The sequence below is a fragment of the Curcuma longa genome, chromosome 19, assembly GCF_044706935.1.
Source record: "Curcuma longa cultivar G26 ecotype Majalengka, Jawa Barat chromosome 19, ITB_CL_G26_1.1, whole genome shotgun sequence".
Classification (NCBI taxonomy): Eukaryota; Viridiplantae; Streptophyta; class Magnoliopsida; order Zingiberales; family Zingiberaceae; genus Curcuma; species Curcuma longa.
In genome coordinates, this window is record NC_133879.1 from 657,101 (window position 1) to 678,318 (window position 21,218).

General features: G+C 39.4%; 3 protein-coding genes across 4 annotated transcripts; all 3 read left to right on the forward strand.

The window, feature by feature from the left end:
• Positions 1–1,634: 1,634 nt before the first annotated feature.
• Positions 1,635–7,124, forward strand: LOC141812579 (zinc finger protein CONSTANS-LIKE 10-like). 2 transcript variants are annotated; one of them, XM_074700588.1, is made up of 6 exons: positions 1,635–1,753; positions 2,461–2,623; positions 2,704–3,292; positions 3,630–3,851; positions 4,574–4,878; positions 6,473–7,124. In XM_074700588.1, exons 3-6 carry the CDS (start codon positions 2,714–2,716, stop codon positions 6,600–6,602), a joined length of 1,236 nt encoding a protein of 411 aa, XP_074556689.1. In that variant the 5' UTR covers positions 1,635–1,753; positions 2,461–2,623; positions 2,704–2,713; the 3' UTR covers positions 6,603–7,124. The 2 variants fall into 2 exon arrangements, with proteins under 2 accessions (XP_074556689.1, XP_074556690.1); XM_074700589.1 differs by lacking the exon at positions 2,461–2,623.
• Positions 7,125–10,119: 2,995 nt separating this feature from the next.
• LOC141812444 (serine/threonine-protein kinase D6PK-like) lies at positions 10,120–15,382 on the forward strand. Its single transcript, XM_074700434.1, has 5 exons — positions 10,120–10,179; positions 10,396–10,848; positions 11,538–11,573; positions 11,801–12,910; positions 14,361–15,382. Exons 4-5 carry the CDS (start codon positions 11,946–11,948, stop codon positions 15,220–15,222), a joined length of 1,827 nt encoding a protein of 608 aa, XP_074556535.1. The 5' UTR covers positions 10,120–10,179; positions 10,396–10,848; positions 11,538–11,573; positions 11,801–11,945; the 3' UTR covers positions 15,223–15,382.
• A 1,374-nt stretch (positions 15,383–16,756) lies between these two features.
• LOC141812443 (plasma membrane ATPase 4-like) lies at positions 16,757–20,645 on the forward strand. The gene is made up of 12 exons (XM_074700433.1): positions 16,757–16,816; positions 16,930–17,049; positions 17,181–17,279; positions 17,354–17,491; positions 17,575–18,216; positions 18,324–18,443; positions 18,516–18,638; positions 18,723–19,134; positions 19,219–19,733; positions 19,820–19,993; positions 20,084–20,266; positions 20,364–20,645. Exons 1-12 carry the CDS (start codon positions 16,757–16,759, stop codon positions 20,643–20,645), a joined length of 2,868 nt encoding a protein of 955 aa, XP_074556534.1.
• Positions 20,646–21,218: the final 573 nt, after the last annotated feature.

Genomic DNA, 21,218 nt, shown 5'->3' on the forward strand with positions numbered 1-21,218 from the left:
AAAATTAATAGTTTCTTCTAAAATGTTGCCTGCGATTTAGTAATTTTCAAAATGGTGTGGATATCCAATCACCCTTTTTTCCACATAATATAGAACATATTTTGACACCAACCATGTTTAAGCCAAGTTATCATTACATGACAAAATAGATTTATATATCAATTCATTTTACATATTATTATTTCTATTTAGTTATTGGCATGCAAAATATATATTATATGATTCTTATTGCATATTTTATACTTGCCACACATATACTTGCTACTCATGTTTAGATTTCGTATTCTTTTTTTTGTAAGAATTTATAATAATTCCCAAACAGCGTCTTCCTTCGACTATTGGAATTTAACTGGAGGCTCCGTTGGCAAACACTAAACAGCCCCAAATAAAAAAAACAAAGGTCCAAATCAAGATGTGTACAATGCAATTCATACTTTTCATCCATTGCGCACTAGAAAAAGAATAAGCAATTGGGCACTCAAAAAAGTTAACTAAATGCTCCACACAAATTGAAATGGGATGATTGCTATCAAAATCCTTATTCCTAATCATGAAATTAATGTGTGTGTGTGTTTTCCTTGTTGTTGTTGTTGTTCTTGAATGCCATTATGAATTCACTTCAGGTTACTGTAGCTGGGCCATCAGGACTAACCAGTCCGTGGGCCAAGAAATCACTACTGGGCCGTAGGGTTGACTTAAAAAGATCGATTGATTTTCTTCTAATTTTTCTTGCAATTAGTCTCATATTTTATAAATTTTAAAATTTATTATACGTTTCATAATTTATTTTTAAAATTCCAATATAGTGACCCGGAAATAGATTTATAAGAATTTTATATTTATGAATATTTATATCCGTCGACGTCATCCGACACTTCAGCGTTTACAAATGAGCAATTGCCACCTGGCTGTACTTATCGCTGGGTGCCGCGATAACTTCCCCCCTTAAAGCAGACACGTGTACCTATGAAGCACAGTTTAATGCGATTTATGGATAACCCAGCCAGCCTGGACGTCCAATCGCGCGGGGACCGCCGGTTTGTCTGGTCACGTGCTGCATTGATTCCCGGAGCCTATCGAAATTACCATCTCGCCACCGTCGGAGGACCTTGATAGCCGCTGACGCCGTCGTTCCTAGCTCCGCCTGCCATTTCCAAATTTGGAAACCTGGACCACTATGACTGACGCTCTTTGCTCGTCCGACGGCGGAGATGCTCGAACACGTGGCCGTGCAAACGTTCCTGTTTTCTTGGCGAAGTCTCAGGATGATCTTGGCGGTCCTCGTGCAGTTTCACGATCTTGAGGAATGCGCTAACGAGCTAACGCGGGCTTCTGGGCGAGGGGGCCAGGGCTCCAGCCGGAGTCAGGAGAATTACGCAGTTTACATGAAAGGAGATGGCATTCTGGTCATTAAAAGTTGTGCTCGCTTTCGTTACTCGCTTGTCTTTGTCGCTTTGATTCCGTGCCGCGAATAAGTGGCGGAAAAGGGTTGGTTCTAGGCCGCAAAAGATGGTTATATTACAACAGTGCCACCGGAAAGCGCAAAGGCGTTGCGCTTTTTGCGGGTCCCGCAGGCTGTCCTGGGGTTTAATCCTATTCCGTCTCTGCCTCTCGTCATCTCTATCTCAATTTACTCCGGGAGGGGGCAATCCAATCTCCGATCTTCTCAAATCGACCACTCTACGCTAGGGTTTCTGTGCTAATTGCCAGGGACGGAGGAGTTGAGGGAGCTCGCGAAGAGGATTCGGCATAGGTAACGGCTCGATCATAGTTCTGTTTATTCTTCTTTTTTTTTCTGTATGATTTGCGTATCTGCCGCTCTAAATGAGTGATTAGTTGGAGTTTTCTTCTGAAGTGAGGTTTGATGTTTAAGTAGGAAAGATTTGTTTCTAGTCCGCTCTTGTGTGTTTTGGTTGCTGATTTGCAAGTGAAAGGGAAGAACTAATGTGGAAATTATTGGTTTAGTTGTAAACAGGCATCTGGCTCTTAGCTTGCTGTTTCGTGTTCTAAATTAGACTTTTTTTCCTACTCCTTCCTGACTGCCTGATTTTCCTTTGAATTTTATGGAAACTTAAATTGAATAAGACTGTCAAAATGAAGAAGAATCTCTGTGATTTGCCAGTTTGCATCGATTTGTTTGTAACGTTATTCAAACTTCTTTACCTGACAAAATTATTGGCTGGAGTGGTCAGTGAAAAGTTATTATTTTGAAAATCAAGAAGGTCCATTATTGGAGATGACGATTGCTAATGGTTTGTGGTTGAGGTTGAAAAGTCGACTTGACTTTTTGTCTCCCCTTTATACGTTCTTTTTAGCTTAGCGAGTTGAAGGAAATTTTTTTTTCAGGTACAGACTTCCAAAAATCTGAATTTTTAATCACAAATTCATAATTCTTGATTTGTCTGTTAGATATATATTCTCAAATAATTGGTAAATATAAAAGGAGTTGCTCTTTTGCAGACTGTATGTTGGAGAGATTCAGTGGATCGAAGTCGTTATGGTTCTTAAACTTTCTAGGAGTGCGTTTTCATTTGATTAACTGCTGAGCAAAGGCCTTAGTTTCCTCTTTGTTCCAGCATTTTTTCTGACTGGGAGATTAGTTTGATGCTTATAAAGTTTTAGGGTGAAGTATCAATTTGTGCTATATATTCTGAAATCTTGTCGAGAGCCATTGTACTTATCAGCTAAGCTATTTTCTTCCAGTGAAGCAAGCATGGTCCGACATTGTGATTTCTGCACAGAACAAAGACCTGTTGTGTACTGTAGGTCTGATGCAGCTTCCTTATGCTTATCTTGTGACCGTAACATCCATTCTGCAAATTCTCTTTCACGGCGGCATTCACGTACACTGTTATGTGATCGGTGCATGACACAACCTGCTGCAGTTAGGTGCATCGAAGAAAATGCCTCCCTTTGCCAAAATTGTGATTGGAATGGCCATGTTGGGTCAACATTGACTTCAGAACACCAGAGGCAGACAATCAACTGCTACTCAGGCTGTCCATCAGCAGCAGAATTTTCAAGGATATGGTCTTTCTTTGAGTACCCTCAAATCAAAGAGATTCCTTGTGAACAAGGATTGGTGACTATCAATGAGAACAGTGCCAACAATTGGTGGGGACCTCCAGAGAACTGTAGTACGGCCAATAGTGGCAGCAGGAGAACAAAGAATGTGCTGAGTGCAAATGATGAGACCAATCACTTGGCTGAATCATTTTCCGCAGCTGCAGTCAATGTCATGTCTTGTAGTGCTGAGGAACAAGCTGGTTCAGTGGATTCTACAACACCCAAGGTGTGTTAATATTTGAAAGTGTGCATTAAGCTCCTTCAGATTACATATTGTTGTGCTTTTCAGCTGCCTATCTATGGCACTTAGTTTTATGGAAATCAGAAAAATCCATAAAACAATATGTAATCTGAAGATGATAAGTGTGATAAACAGGCAGCTAAGTAGTACAACAATATGTGATCTGAAGGTGCTTAATGCACACTTTTCCCTAGTGAGAATCATTTTACCTTTGCAATTATGTGGGAGATCAGTGCAATTCTCCAGGATAATTTCTGAGAATGGTTGGACTCATGATTTTGTCTCAGCATACACTAATGAATTTCATACTTTCATGTTACAGCCATGTTGTCCTGGAGCTGATGATATTGAATTCTGCAAAGAATTCTATGATGGTTTCACCATGGATGATGTGGACAATAAATTTGAGAATTATGAGGAACTCTTTGGTGCATCTCATAACCAAACTGGGGATCTTTTTGATGATGCTGGAATAGATAGTTACTTTGACATGAAGGACAATTCTGCTACCAATTCCATTTGCAATGATGACTTGTTAGAAGAGGTAAATGTTGTGGCATTTCATATTTCCACTCAATTCAAGTAGCATTCGTAAGAAATTGCTTCTATCCTTAGATACCAACTGAACTTGAGTTATCTACTAAATTTCTTTCTATGGTGCAAACCTATATTATAGAATTGCATGAAACCATTAGTGAGGAACCCTATTGGAAATTTGTTTGCCTAGTAGAAAAACCAGAGTTTTAATCTGCTTCAAAAAGAAACTTTGTGGTTAGTTCAAGAAGAATGAAGGTTCTTCATAATCATTTCCTGATTTATCTAGTTTAATTAAATAAATTGATGCTATTTTAGAAAAAACTTAAATATAACTGATAATGAGTATCATAATATTCTTGTCAATCTTCTTGCTAGTAAGGCTGGGTTTACTTAAATGGAAAGTTAGGAGGGGGAAGGAGCAGGAGAGGGAAAGTAATACAAATTGCACATGATTGATTAATCCCATGTGCAAAGTTGTGATCATGTCCCTTTCCCCCTCTTCCTATCTTTGCACCCAACCCAGCCTAACCGTGAACCCTTGTTGGGTAATCTTAACTCTTTAAGTCAACCTTTTCAATAATGTAAATTGACAGTTGCAAGCAATGGCTTGATCTGTGATGGCAGCATGACTATTAACTTTAGCAGCCGTTTCAATCCTTTCTTAATCTACTCAAACAATGAAGCAATAGTGATATCTGATCATCATATTTGGATGTCACTGCTGTAAAGGTTAAGCAAATGGCATCAACATGCAGCAAAGCGGTATCTGCTGATTCTATGATGTCCAATCCTGGAGGAATTGCAGATTCTAGCGAGTGTTTACCAGTTTGCCAAGTTCAATTAGCTGTATCATTTTCCTTTTCTGGTGTAACTGGTGAAAGCAATACTGGAGATTATCGAGATTGTGGAATGTCAGAAATGCCTTTAATGGGTGAACCACCTTGGTGCCATGCTGGTCCAGGGAGCTCCTCAATACCTACGTCTTGCAGGGAAACTGCTCTTATACGTTACAAGGAAAAGAAGAAACAACGGAAGTAAGTTTCGACCTCGATTCCTTCTTAAAACTTGCCTTTTTAGGATTTATATTGACCTAGTAAACTAATTTTCCAGTCTCTCTCTCTCTCTGTGTATATATATAATGAGCAACTAACTAAAGGATTAGGACATTTATTTAGTGGCCAATTTGCCTTCCTGTAAAGCATTTGGATGAGATCCTATGGGGGCTTCACTAATAAGTTTACCAATGACAATGTGACAACAAATTTAAGAACTTACTAATAACAAGGTGTAAAGTTTGTGGGTGATCCTAACTTCTCCATTTATAGTCTTATACTTGGTAATGGAATTCCTCTTACTGTTCCATTTATGTTCTTCTTGGTCTACATTTGGATGTTATAAATAAAATAATTCTATTTCTCCATGGATCCACGTTTTGTGATGAGTGCAATGTGACCAGCAACTTGCTCTTCTGCCGTTTAAAAGTTGAACCATTACACATGAATGTTCATTTCCCACAATCTTAACTATGGGCTTCTCCATGGAAATAAAACGTCGATTATCTTTTCTTTGTTGCCAAGTTTAATCATTTTAAATAGTTATAAAGCCTGCATAAGTTTGTGATGTTCTTGCCCATACACATTGAACCCTAAGGTCAACATACACTATTAACATGCAAAGAATATCTTAGATAAACTATTTGCAAGAGATTGTTCATGAGACTCGAACTCGTGATCTCTAGATCACACGGCAACAACTGTTGTGCCAAGACTCCCCTTCATAAAGAATATATGAACTAAATCCACCATGAAGTATTGTCAGTCTACTTTATTGTTGTAGGCAGAATAAGTAATTCTTTTGCTTCAACTAGCCATCGTTTGAGGTCAACTTCATGAATCTTATCCTTTTTATTGATGTGGCAAAAGGTGAAACACTCACTCCGAGCACCCCTCATAGATTTGATCCTTTTATTGATATGGCAAAAGGTGAACACGTTCACCCCGTGCCTCCTTCAATGCCAACCTCACAGTGATTTGAAGGGAGTAAATTACGATGATTGAGTGGTCTCTTTAGGTGGAAGGGATTTTATTCCCCAAGAGATTGTTCCCCTCGGGGATTCGATCCCTACTTTCATATGACAATCTACCACCCGAGTATTAACTCAGCTACGCCCGTGGGGGCATCTTATCCTTTTATTGAGTACTATACAAAACTATATTACCATTAATAATCAAATCAATTATATTATTTTTTATTATAATAGCTAAAATTTTATTTTATTTTCCACTCTCTTATATCTTCCACTTATATCAAGTCTATACATCTAACTAATATAGCCGGACACTTCATCAATCCTTTCCGTGTATATGCAGGATACTGACACTTAGAGGTTGGCACTTTGAGCGGACACTCTACTTCCATTGATCACATTTAAATTTATTTAAAAATAGTCATGCCAAATATTTGGGTCCACATTCATGTCAGTCTTAACCAAGCCTGAATAGCACAGAGTTACACCAAAATGCTAGTAACATATTTCTATGTGATGTGCCAAGAACTTTTGATTTAAGGTTGAATTGTATATACCTGGTCACGCTTAGTTTCTTATTTTCCATCTTCCGTGATCAACAGGTTTGAGAAAACTATCAGATATGCTTCACGTAAGGCTAGGGCAGATATTAGAAGGCGGGTGAAGGGACGTTTTGTCAAGGCAGGTGAAGCTTATGATTACGATCCACTCTCCCATACAAGAAGCTACTGAATACAACAATATTTCTCTTATTATGAGTCCATGTTTATTTTTGTATTTTTGAGAGACCAATAAAAACCTGACATGGTTGGATTGTTCATTATGAAGAATGGAAAAGACGAGGAGATACAATATGATTAAACTGTGGAGATTGATTGAAAAAAATCTCCAGCTTACAGATTTTTTTTCCTCGAGAATTTGGTGGATCAAGTTCTCCAAACTTTTTCCCTGCATGCTGGCTGGACCACGTATGTTGGTATGTGCTACAATTTTGAAGAACAAAGAGCTGTTGATTAATCCATTACGTCATAGGAGTTCACGGTCACCCATTCCAACATCAGTGATCAATGACCTCCATTCTGAATCTTGCTTTGAGGTTTGGCACATATCTCAAATGTCTATACTGATAAGGCTATTACTCCTTTCTTTGGTTATGTAAGATGTGTAGAGTAATAATGAAGAGAACACTTTGTATCTTTTGGATCTGTGGAACAGCATGTATTATATCTGGCATAACCACTATTCCCTTGTAAATACACTTTTCCAAAACCATGGACTGACGCAATTAAGGTTGGATTTATAGCTTCCATACTGTGATAATATGCCTCTTTTCGTTGTTCGTGCAATTTTTTGCGATTATGTATTGGATTTAACTGCATGATCTGGCCTTTTTATGAACTCCCGTCATCATTTGTAATCACCAGATGCTTCAAACTTTCTTTTTTGTAGTACAGTAATAACTCTACTTACAAGCAAGATTCCATCTTAAACAATCATTCTACTTGAAACAAATTCAGAAGTACAACATGCACACACAATACATGAGTCACACGTTTTTAGATTCATCTCCAAGCTTGTCGACCATCAGGCCTTCTTGGATCCTCACTCGTTCAAGCTTAGTCTCAGCAAAACAAATCTTGCACACTCGACGCATCGATGTTAGTTCATATTTAACGTATATTGTGATCATTTAAACACCGTGGTCAAACTGGGCACAAAGTAGAAACCATTTTCCTAACAACTTTCACCGTTATCGTCTTTGAATGTTTTTCCATTTTAAGGACCACCTTAGGTCTTTATTGGTATGTTATGGAACTGTTGCACGAGAATAATGAGTTTACAAAGGAAACAAGTAAGATTTTTCTCATAAAGATAAAGCAACATAACTGTAAGTCATGTACGAAAAATTTGAAAAGCGCATGAAGAGTGATTGTCCAAGACTGAAGAGAAGCAAGAAGAAGAAGAAGGATGTAATAGCACGCAAGTTAAAAGCAAAAGTGCTCACACGAATGTAGTGCAGTGACAAAACATTCAAGAAAATAAATAAGATGACCATAGTTCAAATCTCAATAATGATGAATATTTTAGAAGTTGATCTTGAGTGTGTATAAGTTGTATTCCAGATTCACTTGACCAAATAATATTTACTTGACTATGGAATCATTCACAAGTATCTTTGTTCTGTTTATAACTAGGCAAGTTTTTACTCTTGACTCTGCATATCTGTTTGTATGTTGTGCACCTGAAGATCTGTTTTATGTGCTCTGAAATCCTTATCACTCTTCATATGATAGAATCTTAACTTCTTTTAGTTGTAATTTACTTAACTTTCTTTGATATCTATTATGGGTTGGGTTTGGGGGAGGCTAGGACCTATTTTTGTCCTGCACACAATTGGCAAATGTCACTAGACTGGGCCAACAACTTTGTTTCTTTAGAGCTCCATGTGAGATCAACCACTCTATCTTGTTATGCATGCCATGCCCATATGATCTTCCTTGACGTATTTGCCTTGTCTTGTTGATGCTGAAATCTTACTTTCAGAGGTTAATTTTTGATTCTCGACTAACAGGGTGAAGAGAAGGAAGCCTTAGCAGTCAGAAGAGAGAGGCGAAGGAAACATGAAGTTGTGCTGCATTGAGATGCTATATCTCGACAGGCACAAATATAAAATAAAATTGCTGCTAATGAATGGTGATGCAAGTTTTGCCTGAAATGAGGGATCTGAAATAGAGGGTTTTAAGATGTTCTTGGTTCTCTGGATGCCCTTCCCTTAGGAGTCGGCATTTCCCAGTGCAGCATGTGCACTCCACATGCTCCCTCACTGAGACGGCAGTTAGTTTATTTATGACAGATTTTGGAGCTTTTACAGATGCAATAGAGTTTTAGGGAGATGCTTAACAACAGTTGCATGTGCTTTAGCTCCTGTTCCAATGCATAGCCTTCAAAACGCTCTGTTTTGGTCTCTTAAACAATGGATTCTCAAAAGAGAATGCACCAATTAATGATCTTTAGCATCGAGTCTTGGATTCCTCATGGTTTACTCTATTCCGAAGATGCACAGGAGATTAGTTTGCCCTCCACAAACTTCTTCATCTCCAGCTCTGAAATATTTGACCATCTTATAATACAGTGGAGCAATGGCCAATCCATGGTTGGAAGATGAGTATTAAATGATAAGCCAAACATCATACTTTTCTTTATCTATTCCAGTTATTGGACACCACTTTCAAAAAGAGAGAGAGAAAAGGAAGTGATTTTCGGAGTATAATTGTGTTGGTTACGATAGAACAAACTTACAGAAGAGGATAAAAGTTCGAATCTCTGCAAAATCGAGATAATACCCTCTTCTGTCGACGTAGTTAATTACAGTTTCTCGATTTATCTCCTCACATATGGTCGTGGGACCGACCGTGTGAAGCCGCTAAGGTGGCGGATTTCATCTTTTTATCCTCGGGACATAGCTGAGTTGATTACGATGAAGCAGACTTGCAAAAGAGGATAAGAGTTCGAATTTCGACGAAGCCGAGACAATATTCTTCTCCGTCGTGATCAACTGTAATTTTTCAATTTACCTCCTAATAAATGGTCGTGAAATCGATCGTATGAGGTTATTGGGGTAGTGGATTTTATTTTTTTTTTTTGTAAAAGAGAAAAGGAAGAGTTGAGCAAAATATCGATTAAATTGAAATAACGGACTAAATTGATTGAGTTTGAAAATATATATTTTTTAATTTTGATTTTTGATTGATTTTATGAATTTTAGTGATAAAGCTCCCTCGCCTTGATTTATTTTTTTTAAAAATTAATTAATTCGATTTCGATTTCGATTTATTCTTCTGTAAAAAAAGGTGGATCCGCCACCTTAGCGCCCCACACGGTCGGCCCCACGACCATTTGTGAGGAGGTAAATCAAGAAAGTACAATTGGTCACGACGCAGGATGGTATTGCCTGACTTCGTCAGGATTCGAACTCGCCCTCTTCTGCAGGATTTCGATTTATTCAATTTCGTGATCATTGGTTTTGAAAGTCTAGATTTTGTCCATTTTGGTCAAAGGATGATGACAGAAGCAACCCTGGGAGAGTGCAAGCGAAAACCCGTCCCAGAGGTACAAATATCCGGCACTGTAAATGAGTAAACTGGAGACTGACGGTTGATCTCGGGAAGCATATCTCTCTCTTCTGCTTCCTGGTCTTTCCAACTCCGCGAATTGCCAGGAGTCCACTGTTGGATTGATGAACGAGCACGCCATTGATGCTCTTTCTGCCAGCTCTGGACCCGCCTTGAATCTTGGAAGCTAATTGCAGGTGAAGTTCACATGCCAACCCTTGCATTCCAAAACCTAACTCTCACCTCACGGGTTAGCCATGTTCTCCAACCTCTCTCTCTCTCTCTCTTCCTCATTCCTCTCTTATTCAAAAGATATGGATGGTGTTTTTAGGGTTAGATATATCTAGCTATCTATCCTATGCTAATGGCACTGCATTGCTATTGATTAGTTTAATCCTAGACTTGCTGTGTAGGGCCGATTTCTAGGGTTGAGTGACTGGAGGATATTTTTCAATGTTTCAAAAGGCTAAAATGGGGGCTTTGGAATGCCAATCAAGCTATGGGGAGATGGGTTGGCTCATGTGACCAGGGGAAGCTCTCAGAATGAAAGAGCCATGCAGATCGGTCTCAACATATTGGGGACTGTACTTGGGTATTGGCGAACAAGGGCATTGAGACGAGTGAGAGAGGGAGATGATGGAATGATAAAAAACCTTGCTTTTGCTTTGACCACTATCCTCTTTCCATGCACTATCGCCACTAATGCACACCCACATACAACATCCATTGAGAAGTGGAACTTTCCTGTTGATGTCTCCCTTGAACCTTCCCTTTTTCCTTATCCCTCTCTCCATTTACTTGATACCTGGCGAAAACATTCAGCATCTGCGTTGTGAGAGCTAACAATTTGTCTTTATGAGAACAAGGTATGGTTTTGGCCTTTTCCTCTATCGATTTATCTGACTTGTTCTATCTGAAGCATTATAGTTTCGATTTATCTGACTTGTTCAATCTGAAGCATCGTAGTTTCCCACGTTTGCTTTTGTTTGGAATTTAACCGGGTTGGCGTTCTGATTTAGGTTTTAGATCCGTTTTCACTCCTTGAACTAGTAGTCAAAGACTCTTTCTGATGCATAGTTATCATCTTTTTGTAACAATATTCTTCCTCGATGCCATTTAAGGCCTCTCTTACCTTCCACCTTGAATAAAGGTTGCATTTCTTTGAGGTTGATATGATCCAACTTGATTTTGCTCTGGAAAGAAGGATCATATGAAGTTGTCGACTCCATGATCCAGGCTGCCTCTAGTACTTCTTTCCTTAGATAGAGAAAAAGTTGCTCGATTTAAGTTGGCATATGGTCCACAATCCTTGCTGCGGTGGAAAGTTTGTACTTTTGATATGTTTTTATGTAGCTTTTTTTCCCCAGTCCTTTAACAATTCCTTAGAGTTTGGTGCCTTGCGGTCCGATGTCCTTAAGTTGCTTTGGGAATTCTCCACATTCTACTACTATATGAAGATCTTTTCTGCTGCATTCCTGTAAAAATAAGAAAATGGATCTTTAGTGATTTTTCTTTCATATCCTGACTCCATTGCTTTCCCTACAATTTGTGATAGGCACCATCGCTTGGGCTGGAGCTTCTTTTCTCAGAGGTATCTATTACTATCTTTGGATTGAGATTTTAGCAACCAGCAACCCAATTTTCTCTTCATCTTCTTTCCAAAAAAAAATTGTCAAGTCTATTTTGCATGTCTTGTATGTCCTACAATTCATGCTTGTAGTACATCACTTTATCTGTTGGAGAATCCGTGTCTTTCTTTAAAAAAAAGGTTTTATTGCTGGTTTTTTGAGATATTTATTGTAATTATTCTTCTAATAGATTTTCGCCTGAGAAGATCCATAGGTCGTGGATAAGAAAATCTTTTGTCCTTCAATTGGGATGCTTCAAATATTCCTCAGATAAGTGAGGAAATATTTGTGTAGTTTAACCAGATAGAGGGACCAGTTGCAGTGTTTGCTGGCTAATGGCTTCAGAGATTGCATCACATGCCGACACTTTAAAACTCGTGAAAACATCTGTCAATCAGAATCTAGAATCAAATACTCCCAATCCAAAGCATGTTCCAAATCCTAGCAAATCAGAGTATACTGCATCCCAGAAACCGGTGGCTGCAGATGAGATCTTGAGAAAGCATATTTTGACCCAAGTTTCAGAGGTTAAGAAACCAATCAACTATCTTGAAATAGATGAGGTTCCTTCTGATGTTATCCATTCTGCAGAAAATAATGACATGCACCAATCAATTAATAGTAAGAAACAACCAACACAGGGTGCAGAAACAGTCGAGCCAAAAGTGCCTACAATTTTCAAAGGCAATTTAGATCAAACAAATGATTCTGAAACCTGTATAAACAATGGCATAATTTCTGCTAAGATGAATGAAGGGAATGCCAGTGTATCAAAGATTAGTGGAAGTACTAGGCTAAGTGACAAAGCCGATGTTTTAGAGAACAGGAAAAGTAGTATGTGCAGGCCCAGTACAAGCAGTGACATCAGTGATGAAAGCTCGTGTAGTAGCTTCAGTAGCAGCATCACTAAACCCCATAAAGCAAATGATTCTAGATGGGAAGGAATCCAAATGGTTCGGTCAAGAGATGGGGGTATGGGTTTAAGCCATTTTAGGCTGCTAAAGAGGTTGGGATGTGGTGATATTGGTAGTGTTTATCTATCAGAATTAAGTGGCACATCATGTTATTTCGCTATGAAGGTCATGGACAAGGGATCATTGGCTAGTCGTAAGAAACTTCTAAGAGCTCAAACAGAGAGGGAAATTCTGCAATGTCTAGATCATCCTTTTCTTCCAACTCTGTATACCCACTTTGAAACTGATAAATTCTCATGTTTGGTAATGGAATTCTGCCCTGGTGGAGATTTGCATATCCTTCGTCAGAGGCAACCTGGAAAGTTTTTTACTGAACAAGCAGTGAAGTAAGTCCATCACTATGTCTTTCCCCAATTTCGAGCCTTTACTTAATATTAGATGTTTTCTTACATGTTTTCATATGTATATGCTCAAGTGTTCATCTCAGTGTCTGTTTCTTGTAATTATGGCTGCATCGTACTTCATTCTCGATCATGTCAAAATTAAGATCATTGGATGTTTCTTTTAGCCCAGCACAGAACTATTCAATAGTGAGAGACTACAGCATTTTGAGACTTCTATATACCTAGGATTTTTTTTAATAAGCCAAATAGAATGAAATTTTAAGCTAGAAAAGTTTGGCATTATTCTTTATCCATTTATTAAATTGTACTTGCTGCAGTGAGAAGTGTTAATCTTAAATAGTCATTACTATAAGCTCCCATATATACTCTGTATATATGGAACAATAGTTGCATGGTTATCATCTATCTACTTGCTTGCTAGAACTGTTGTCGGAATTACAGAGAATTTCTGTGCAAGCTTGTGGAAATCTGTTTGAAGGGCATGTAATTCCACCTATTATTGCCCTTTCATAAAATCGATCGATCAAATTTTATAACTTAAGTTGGTGTATGTGAGTGTATTGAGAAAATTACATGTGAATCGACAATAAACTGTTGTAGTGTTATTTGTATATAAAAATATATTTGATTTAAAGAATTAACCTAGGTTACTTAGAGTAAAGTATTTAATTCACAAATAGATGTTTATTTAAGAGTATCTAGTGGAATCTTAATCAACATTATGTTATGAGCTATGTTTAGAATATACTATTTTACTAAATTGCTTAATAAGTTTTTCTTAATAAAAATGTTCAATTAGGCCATTAGAGCAACTGAATGGCTTTTGATTATTTTAGTAGGTCATCCATATTATCTTTGGTTGTATTATGAAGTTTAGCAATCATATGAACCTATGGCATCATTGAACCTTGTAAAATTAATTAACTCATCACTGCTAGGTGATTGGATTTTTATCACCAGGTTTAACTCTTTTTTTTTCACATAGAGTGTGAGCTTGATGAATTTATATATCGCGGAAGGATGAAGAACTGTAGTTCAGCAGACATGTTTTCTGTCAGGCTCACATTGTCTGAGAAATATTCATATAAGATTCTGGTAATGCAACCCAATATATGTTTCTTTAACATTTCTTGACCTTAGCAAATTGTCCATCTACATCCGTTCAAGTGTGCATTGAATTGGGAAATGATTCAGTTAACTCAAAATACAATATCACTTGTATATTATAATCACACATAAATTTTCGGTTATCAGCTACTTCAATTTTTTGTTTATTACCTTGATGTTTGCAGTAGCAGAAATTCTATACTACTGAGCAAAGTAGTTAAATAGTTATCATGTTTTCAGTAGTCGAAACTAAAGCTACAAGAAGAGTTTGAATTAATCTTGCTTCTTGCTTACAAGATTTTCATACTACACCATGAATTTACAGGTTTTATGTAGCAGAGATCCTCCTTGCACTTGAATACCTCCACATGCTTGGCATTATATACCGTGACCTTAAACCCGAAAATGTACTTGTTAGAGAAGATGGTCATATCATGCTCTCTGATTTTGATCTGTCCCTTCGATGTGTAGTTAGCCCAACATTGATCAAGTCTTCCAATCCACAACCTGAAACAACGCAGAGAAGCAATCCAGTTTACTGTGTCAAAGAGCCCTCCTGCATCCAACCTGCTTGTATGGCTCCCACAACATGCTTGGGTCCTCGTTTCTTCTCCTCCAAGTCTAAGAAGAACCGTAAAAGTAAGACTGAGATCTGTAACCAGGTTAGCCCTTTACCAGAGCTCATAGCAGAGCCCACGGATGCTCGTTCAATGTCATTTGTTGGAACCCATGAGTACTTGGCCCCTGAGATCATTAAGGGCGAAGGTCATGGGAGTGCAGTTGACTGGTGGACCTTTGGCATATTTATGTACGAGCTTTTGTTCGGCAAGACTCCATTCAAGGGATCGGGTAACAGGGCCACATTGTTCAATGTTGTAGGGCAGCCATTGCGCTTCCCAGATTCCCCGGTCGTGAGCTTCTCTGCAAGGGACCTGATAAGGGGATTGCTTGTGAAGGATCCACAGCACAGGCTTGCATATAAGCGCGGGGCTACGGAGTTGAAGCAGCATCCTTTCTTTGAGGGTGTAAATTGGGCACTGATAAGGTGTGCAAGTCCACCAGAGGTTCCAAGGCCTATTGAGGTTCAAAGGTCCACGCAGTCGGCATCAACAAGCCAAAGAACTGCACCTCCTATCAATCAGAAGGGTCCTGCTGGTGGTAACTATCTAGAATTTGATTTCTTCTAGTGATTGCTTTCTGCTGAAGGACCTGTTGTACCAGGGGACGTTGTAGAATTTTTCCATGTCATGAGAATGCAGTGGGCATAATGTATGACTGTCAAATTACTGCCATGCTGCTTTTTTGGTCATTATTTGTACTTGTCGAAGGGAATATTTCTCATGTTAATTACTGAAAGCTTTGTTTGTTTTTTTTGGTCACCTCTGAAGCTTTGAATTTTGAAATTTTTTATTTTAGTTTTCTGCTTTTAGATCATTGAAAGATAAGGTTTTATGTATGGATACTGAAACTATTAGATATGGAAGACTTAAAACCTCTGTGGAGTTCTGATATTGTGCTTGGTGAGATTAGAATTGAGTATTTAGTTAAAATCAAATCGAACCGAATTGAATTAATTAAAAATTGAATAAATCAATTTTTTTTGAACCGAACCAAAATTTTTAATAAAAATTGAATAAATCGAATCGATATTTTATCGATTAATTCAGTTTTTGACCGAATTAATCAATTTTTTTAAATATTATAAAAAATTTATTAATTAATTAGGGATTTATAAATTTATTTATTTAAAATTTATAAATTATTTTTCTAGTTTAATTAATTCGATTTATTTGATTTATTCGGTTAAACCGAATAAGAAATTTTAAAATTCAAATCGAATCAAATTAATCAAATTAATTAATTTTTTAAAAAAAAATAATCAAAATTTTGAAATAAGTGAATTGAATCGGTTTACTTATCCTTATCCTTAGGTGAGATTCAGGAGTTATGGATTGATATTAAATAATTTTGTTGTTTTTTCAATGAAGTTTGTTGATATTCTTAGATCATTTTGGTTTTTCTGGATTTATATGAGATTTGAATCAAAGCTTCAGTGCCCAGATAAGAATGAAAAAGATTGAACAAGAGAAGGGAGACTTGTTTCAATAAAAGATATATACTTATATTCCTGTGGATAAAATGTCGAATTTGTGCATTAATTAATATAAATAGGATTGAGAATTTAATTAAAATTAAAATTAAATTAAATTAAATTAATCAAAATCTAATCGAATTAAATTTTTTAAATTAATCAAATCGATTAAATTTTTAAATAAAAATTGAATAAATTGAATCGATAAAATATTATTTAATTTATTTGAAAATTAAAATAATTAAAAATTTTAAATATTAAAGCTATTAGTTAGAAGTTGATAAAATATCATTTAATTCGTTTGAAAATTAAAATAATTAAAATTTTTAAATATTAAAGCTATTAGTTAGAAGTTATAAGTTTATCTATCCTATCGTTAGATATATTATCGAACCGATTTTAAAATTTTGAAGTTACAGTTATCTTGAAAAATATTCAAAGGCACGTGTCTGCATATCCGCTTCAAATGATAAACCACAAGACTCGGTCCCGTAGACTATCTCAATTCCTCCTCCTTTTACTCTCAGTCACAACCGCTTCACTTGGATCTCATTTCCTCATCATACGTAAAAGCTTTGGGAGAGAAGAAGTCTCTTTCTTGTTGCTTGCGGTATCGACTCATCCGCAGAATGGACAATGCAGCCGGCAGCGTATCGTTGGAGGACATCAAGAACGAGATCGTCGATCTTGTTAGATTCTGTCACCTTCCAAGTCCTAGCTATCTCTGCGTCTTCATTAGCTACCAGCGCTATTGATTTGATATTTTTTTCTTCCCCTTTTCTTGATTGTTTTGATTCATTAGGAGAAAATTCCGGTGGAAGAGGTCTTCCAACAGCTGAAATGCAGCAAGGAGGGCCTCACCACCGCCGACGGTGAGGAACGGCTGAGACTCTTCGGCCCCAATAAGCTTGAGGAAAAGAAGGTCCATTTAGATTTCTTCTATTTCTTCACTTTTTACAAACATTCTTCATTCCAACCAAATGGGGAAAATCAAGGATATTCTTCACACAAGTTATTCAGTTTGTAACTCTGTTTTTAAATAATAAATAACAGGAGAGCAAGCTCCTCAAGTTCCTGGGGTTCATGTGGAATCCGCTGTCGTGGGTCATGGAGATAGCCGCCATCATGGCCATTGCGTTGGCCAATGGAGGGGTAATTCTATTGATCCTACAGCAGTCTGGACAGTATAAACTTGCATGATGCATTGCTTCATGGTCTGTAAACAGGGCAAGCCACCAGATTGGCAGGACTTCATCGGAATCATCGTCCTCCTGGTCATCAACTCAACCATCAGCTTCATCGAGGAGAACAACGCCGGAAATGCCGCCGCCGCTCTCATGGCTGGCCTCGCTCCCAAGACTAAGGTGCCTATCATCTTTAACTGCCCGATTCAGTACCCTATCATCTTTAAAGGTGAGTTGAAATCCGGTGGATGAATGTGGGTCAGGTTTTGCGGGACGGGAGATGGTCGGAGCAGGACGCTGCAATCCTTGTTCCCGGCGACATCATCAGCATCAAGCTCGGCGATATCATTCCAGCTGACGCCCGTCTCCTCGAGGGCGACCCGCTCAAGATTGACCAGTCCGCCCTCACCGGAGAGTCCCTCCCGGTAACCAAGTACCCCGGTGACGAGATCTTCTCGGGCTCCACGTGCAAGCAAGGAGAGATCGAGGCCGTCGTCATTGCCACGGGCGTCCACACCTTCTTCGGCAAAGCCGCGCACCTCGTCGACAGCACCAACAACGTCGGCCACTTCCAGAAGGTGCTCACCGCAATCGGCAACTTCTGCATCTGCTCGATCGCGGTAGGCATGCTCGTAGAAGTCATCGTCATGTTCCCCGTCCAGCACCGCAGATACAGGGACGGCATTGACAACCTCCTCGTGCTGCTTATCGGTGGAATTCCGATCGCAATGCCCACCGTGCTGTCCGTCACGATGGCGATCGGGTCCCACCGGCTGTCAGAGCAGGGGGCCATCACCAAGAGGATGACAGCCATCGAGGAGATGGCCGGAATGGACGTGCTTTGTAGCGACAAAACCGGTACACTAACACTCAACAAGCTCACTGTAGACAAAAACTTGATCGAGGTGAGATTTTAATTAGTTCTTTAGCCTCAATTATCAATTTTCCGAGAAGTTGTCGATCATTTTCTCATTATTATTTTTATTGTTACTATTTCATTTGTTTGCCATAGGTGTTCGTGAAGAACGTGGACAAGGACATGGTTGTTATGTATGCAGCAAGGGCTTCCAGAGTAGAGAACCAAGATGCCATTGATACTTGCATTGTAGGGATGTTAGCTGATCCCAAAGAGGTGAGACGTGAGACATCGTTGATATTTTATCACAGAGATTAAGTGATTACAATATTCTCATGATCTCAATAGGCAAGGGAAGGGATTGAGGAAGTTCATTTCCTGCCTTTCAATCCAGTGGATAAGCGCACGGCGATCACCTACATCGACTCACAGGGTAAATGGCATCGCGCTAGCAAGGGAGCTCCTGAGCAGGTGCACATATGGAGCTATAGATTTTCATTATCTTCTTTTTAAGATCAACTTTCTGAATTTTCTTTAATCTCTCTTGCACATCAGATCATCGATCTCTGCAACTTGCGAGCGGATGCTAGGAGAAGGGTCCATGCAATGATCAGCAAGTTCGCCGAACGTGGCCTCCGTGCTCTTGGTGTGGCAAGGCAGGAGGTGCCAGAGGCAAGCAAGGAGAGCGCCGGCGGTCCATGGCAATTCCTGGGTCTATTGCCACTCTTCGATCCTCCGAGGCATGACAGCGCTGAGACCATCCGCCGTGCCCTCAACCTTGGGGTTAATGTAAAGATGATCACTGGAGACCAGCTCGCCATTGCCAAAGAGACTGGGCGCAGGCTCGGGATGGGCACCAACATGTACCCTTCCTCCACCCTCCTCAACGGGGAGAACGATGAAACCATACACCTACCCATTGACGAGCTCATCCAGAAGGCCGACGGCTTCGCCGGAGTATTCCCCGGTAGCAATTTGGTCCTTTAATTTCTCTCTCTCTCTCCCTCTCTCTATCGATCTATCTATCTATATATGTGCTTGCCAATTTCAGAGCACAAGTATGAAATCGTAAGGAGGCTTCAGGAGAAGAAGCACATCTGCGGCATGACCGGAGACGGCGTCAACGACGCGCCGGCTCTGAAGAAAGCCGACATCGGCATCGCGGTGGCGGACGCAACGGACGCGGCGCGGAGCGCTTCGGACATCGTCCTCACGGAGCCGGGTCTGAGCGTGATCGTGAGCGCGGTGCTGACCAGCCGCGCCATCTTCCAGCGTATGAAGAATTACACCATCTACGCTGTCTCCATCACCATCCGTATCGTGCTCGGCTTCCTGCTCATCGCTCTCATCTGGCGCTTCGACTTCCCGCCCTTCATGGTCCTCGTCATCGCCATTCTAAACGATGGCACCATCATGACCATCTCCAAGGATCGCGTCAAACCCTCCCCGCAGCCGGACTCGTGGAAGCTGCGCGAAATCTTCTCCACCGGGATCGTTCTCGGTGCTTATCTCGCCGTTATGACTGTCGTGTTCTTCCACGTCGTTCATGACACTGATTTCTTCCCTGTCAGCGCCTCTACTTGCCCTGCAGTTAATTAATTGAATTACAGAATACTGCGATTATTTGACCAAAATCATCATGCTCGACGCAGAAATATTTTGGGGTGAAATCAATCAGGCACAACGATCAAGAGCTAACGGCGGCCTTGTATCTCCAAGTCAGCATCATCAGTCAGGCACTCATCTTCGTCACTAGGTCCATGAGCTGGTCCTTCATCGAGCGCCCCGGTCTCTTGCTGGTCTCTGCCTTCATTGCTGCGCAACTTGTAAGCTCTATCTCATCTTGATCCTAACATACGAAATCATATATAGTTTTGTAAGAATTGAACATTGACCACCACAAACATGCATTGTAGGTGGCCACATGCATCGCTGTGTATGCCAGATGGGGTTTTGCAAGGATCCATGGCATCGGATGGCAGTGGGCTGCTATCATTTGGCTCTACAGCTTGATTACCTACTTCCCTCTTGACATTCTCAAGTTCGTCATCCGCTACGGTCTTAGTGGCAGGGCGTGGGACAACCTTCTCCAGAACAAGGTATATCATCCCTGATAATTACTGGAATTGCAATCCAAATAAAATAAAATAATAATAATAAAAAAGATTGACTCTTTTTTCCGTATCCATAACGAAGACGGCCTTCACCTCGAAGAAGGATTACGGCAAAGGCGAGAGAGAGGCGCAATGGGCGATGGCTCAGAGGTCCTTACATGGACTGCAGCAGCCCGAGTCCTCAGGCCAGCTCTTTGACGACAGTTACACCTTCAGGGAGATATCGGAGATCGCCGAGCAGGCGAGGAAGCGAGCCGAGGTCGCCAGGCTGAGGGAGCTGCACACTCTCAAAGGTCACGTCGAGACGGTAGTGAAGCTGAAAGGGATCGATATACAGAATATGCCACAGCATTACACTCTCTGAAGAACAAGAGACGACAAAAGATTGGTCTCCGTTGGATTGAGAGAATTGTTTTCTGTCTCTCTCTCTCTCTCTCTCTTTTGAATTGAAATAGCTGGAGAATGTAGTTTGAATAAATTTAAGAGAAGCGTTTTTTTTTCTCTTTTAAATTGAAGTAGTTAGAGAGAATAGCAACTAAATTGAAATAGCCAGAGAAAGCAGCTCGAATAAATTAAAGAGCAGTGCTTTTTTTCCCCTTTGTTTCTTTTAAATTGGAATAGCTGGAGAAAGTGGCTTAAATAAATCAGTTGTAGAAACTTTGATCGAATGCACAGGCAAATATTTAGTACAGCGTCTGTTATCTAACGAAAAAAAAATATATATTTTAAGGAAAGGGTATAGTTATAATTTTTGAAACTTGCTGGACTTTTTTGCAAAAGCGCAATTCACAACCAAATTTTATTTTAAATTTATATCATTGCATTCCTCCCTCGAAATTCATCTCTATCTCTATATTGTATCTTTTAAATTTGGAAATTTTTAAAATCCATTAGTAATTTTTTGACAAAATTTATTAATGGTCCTTAAAGTCATAAG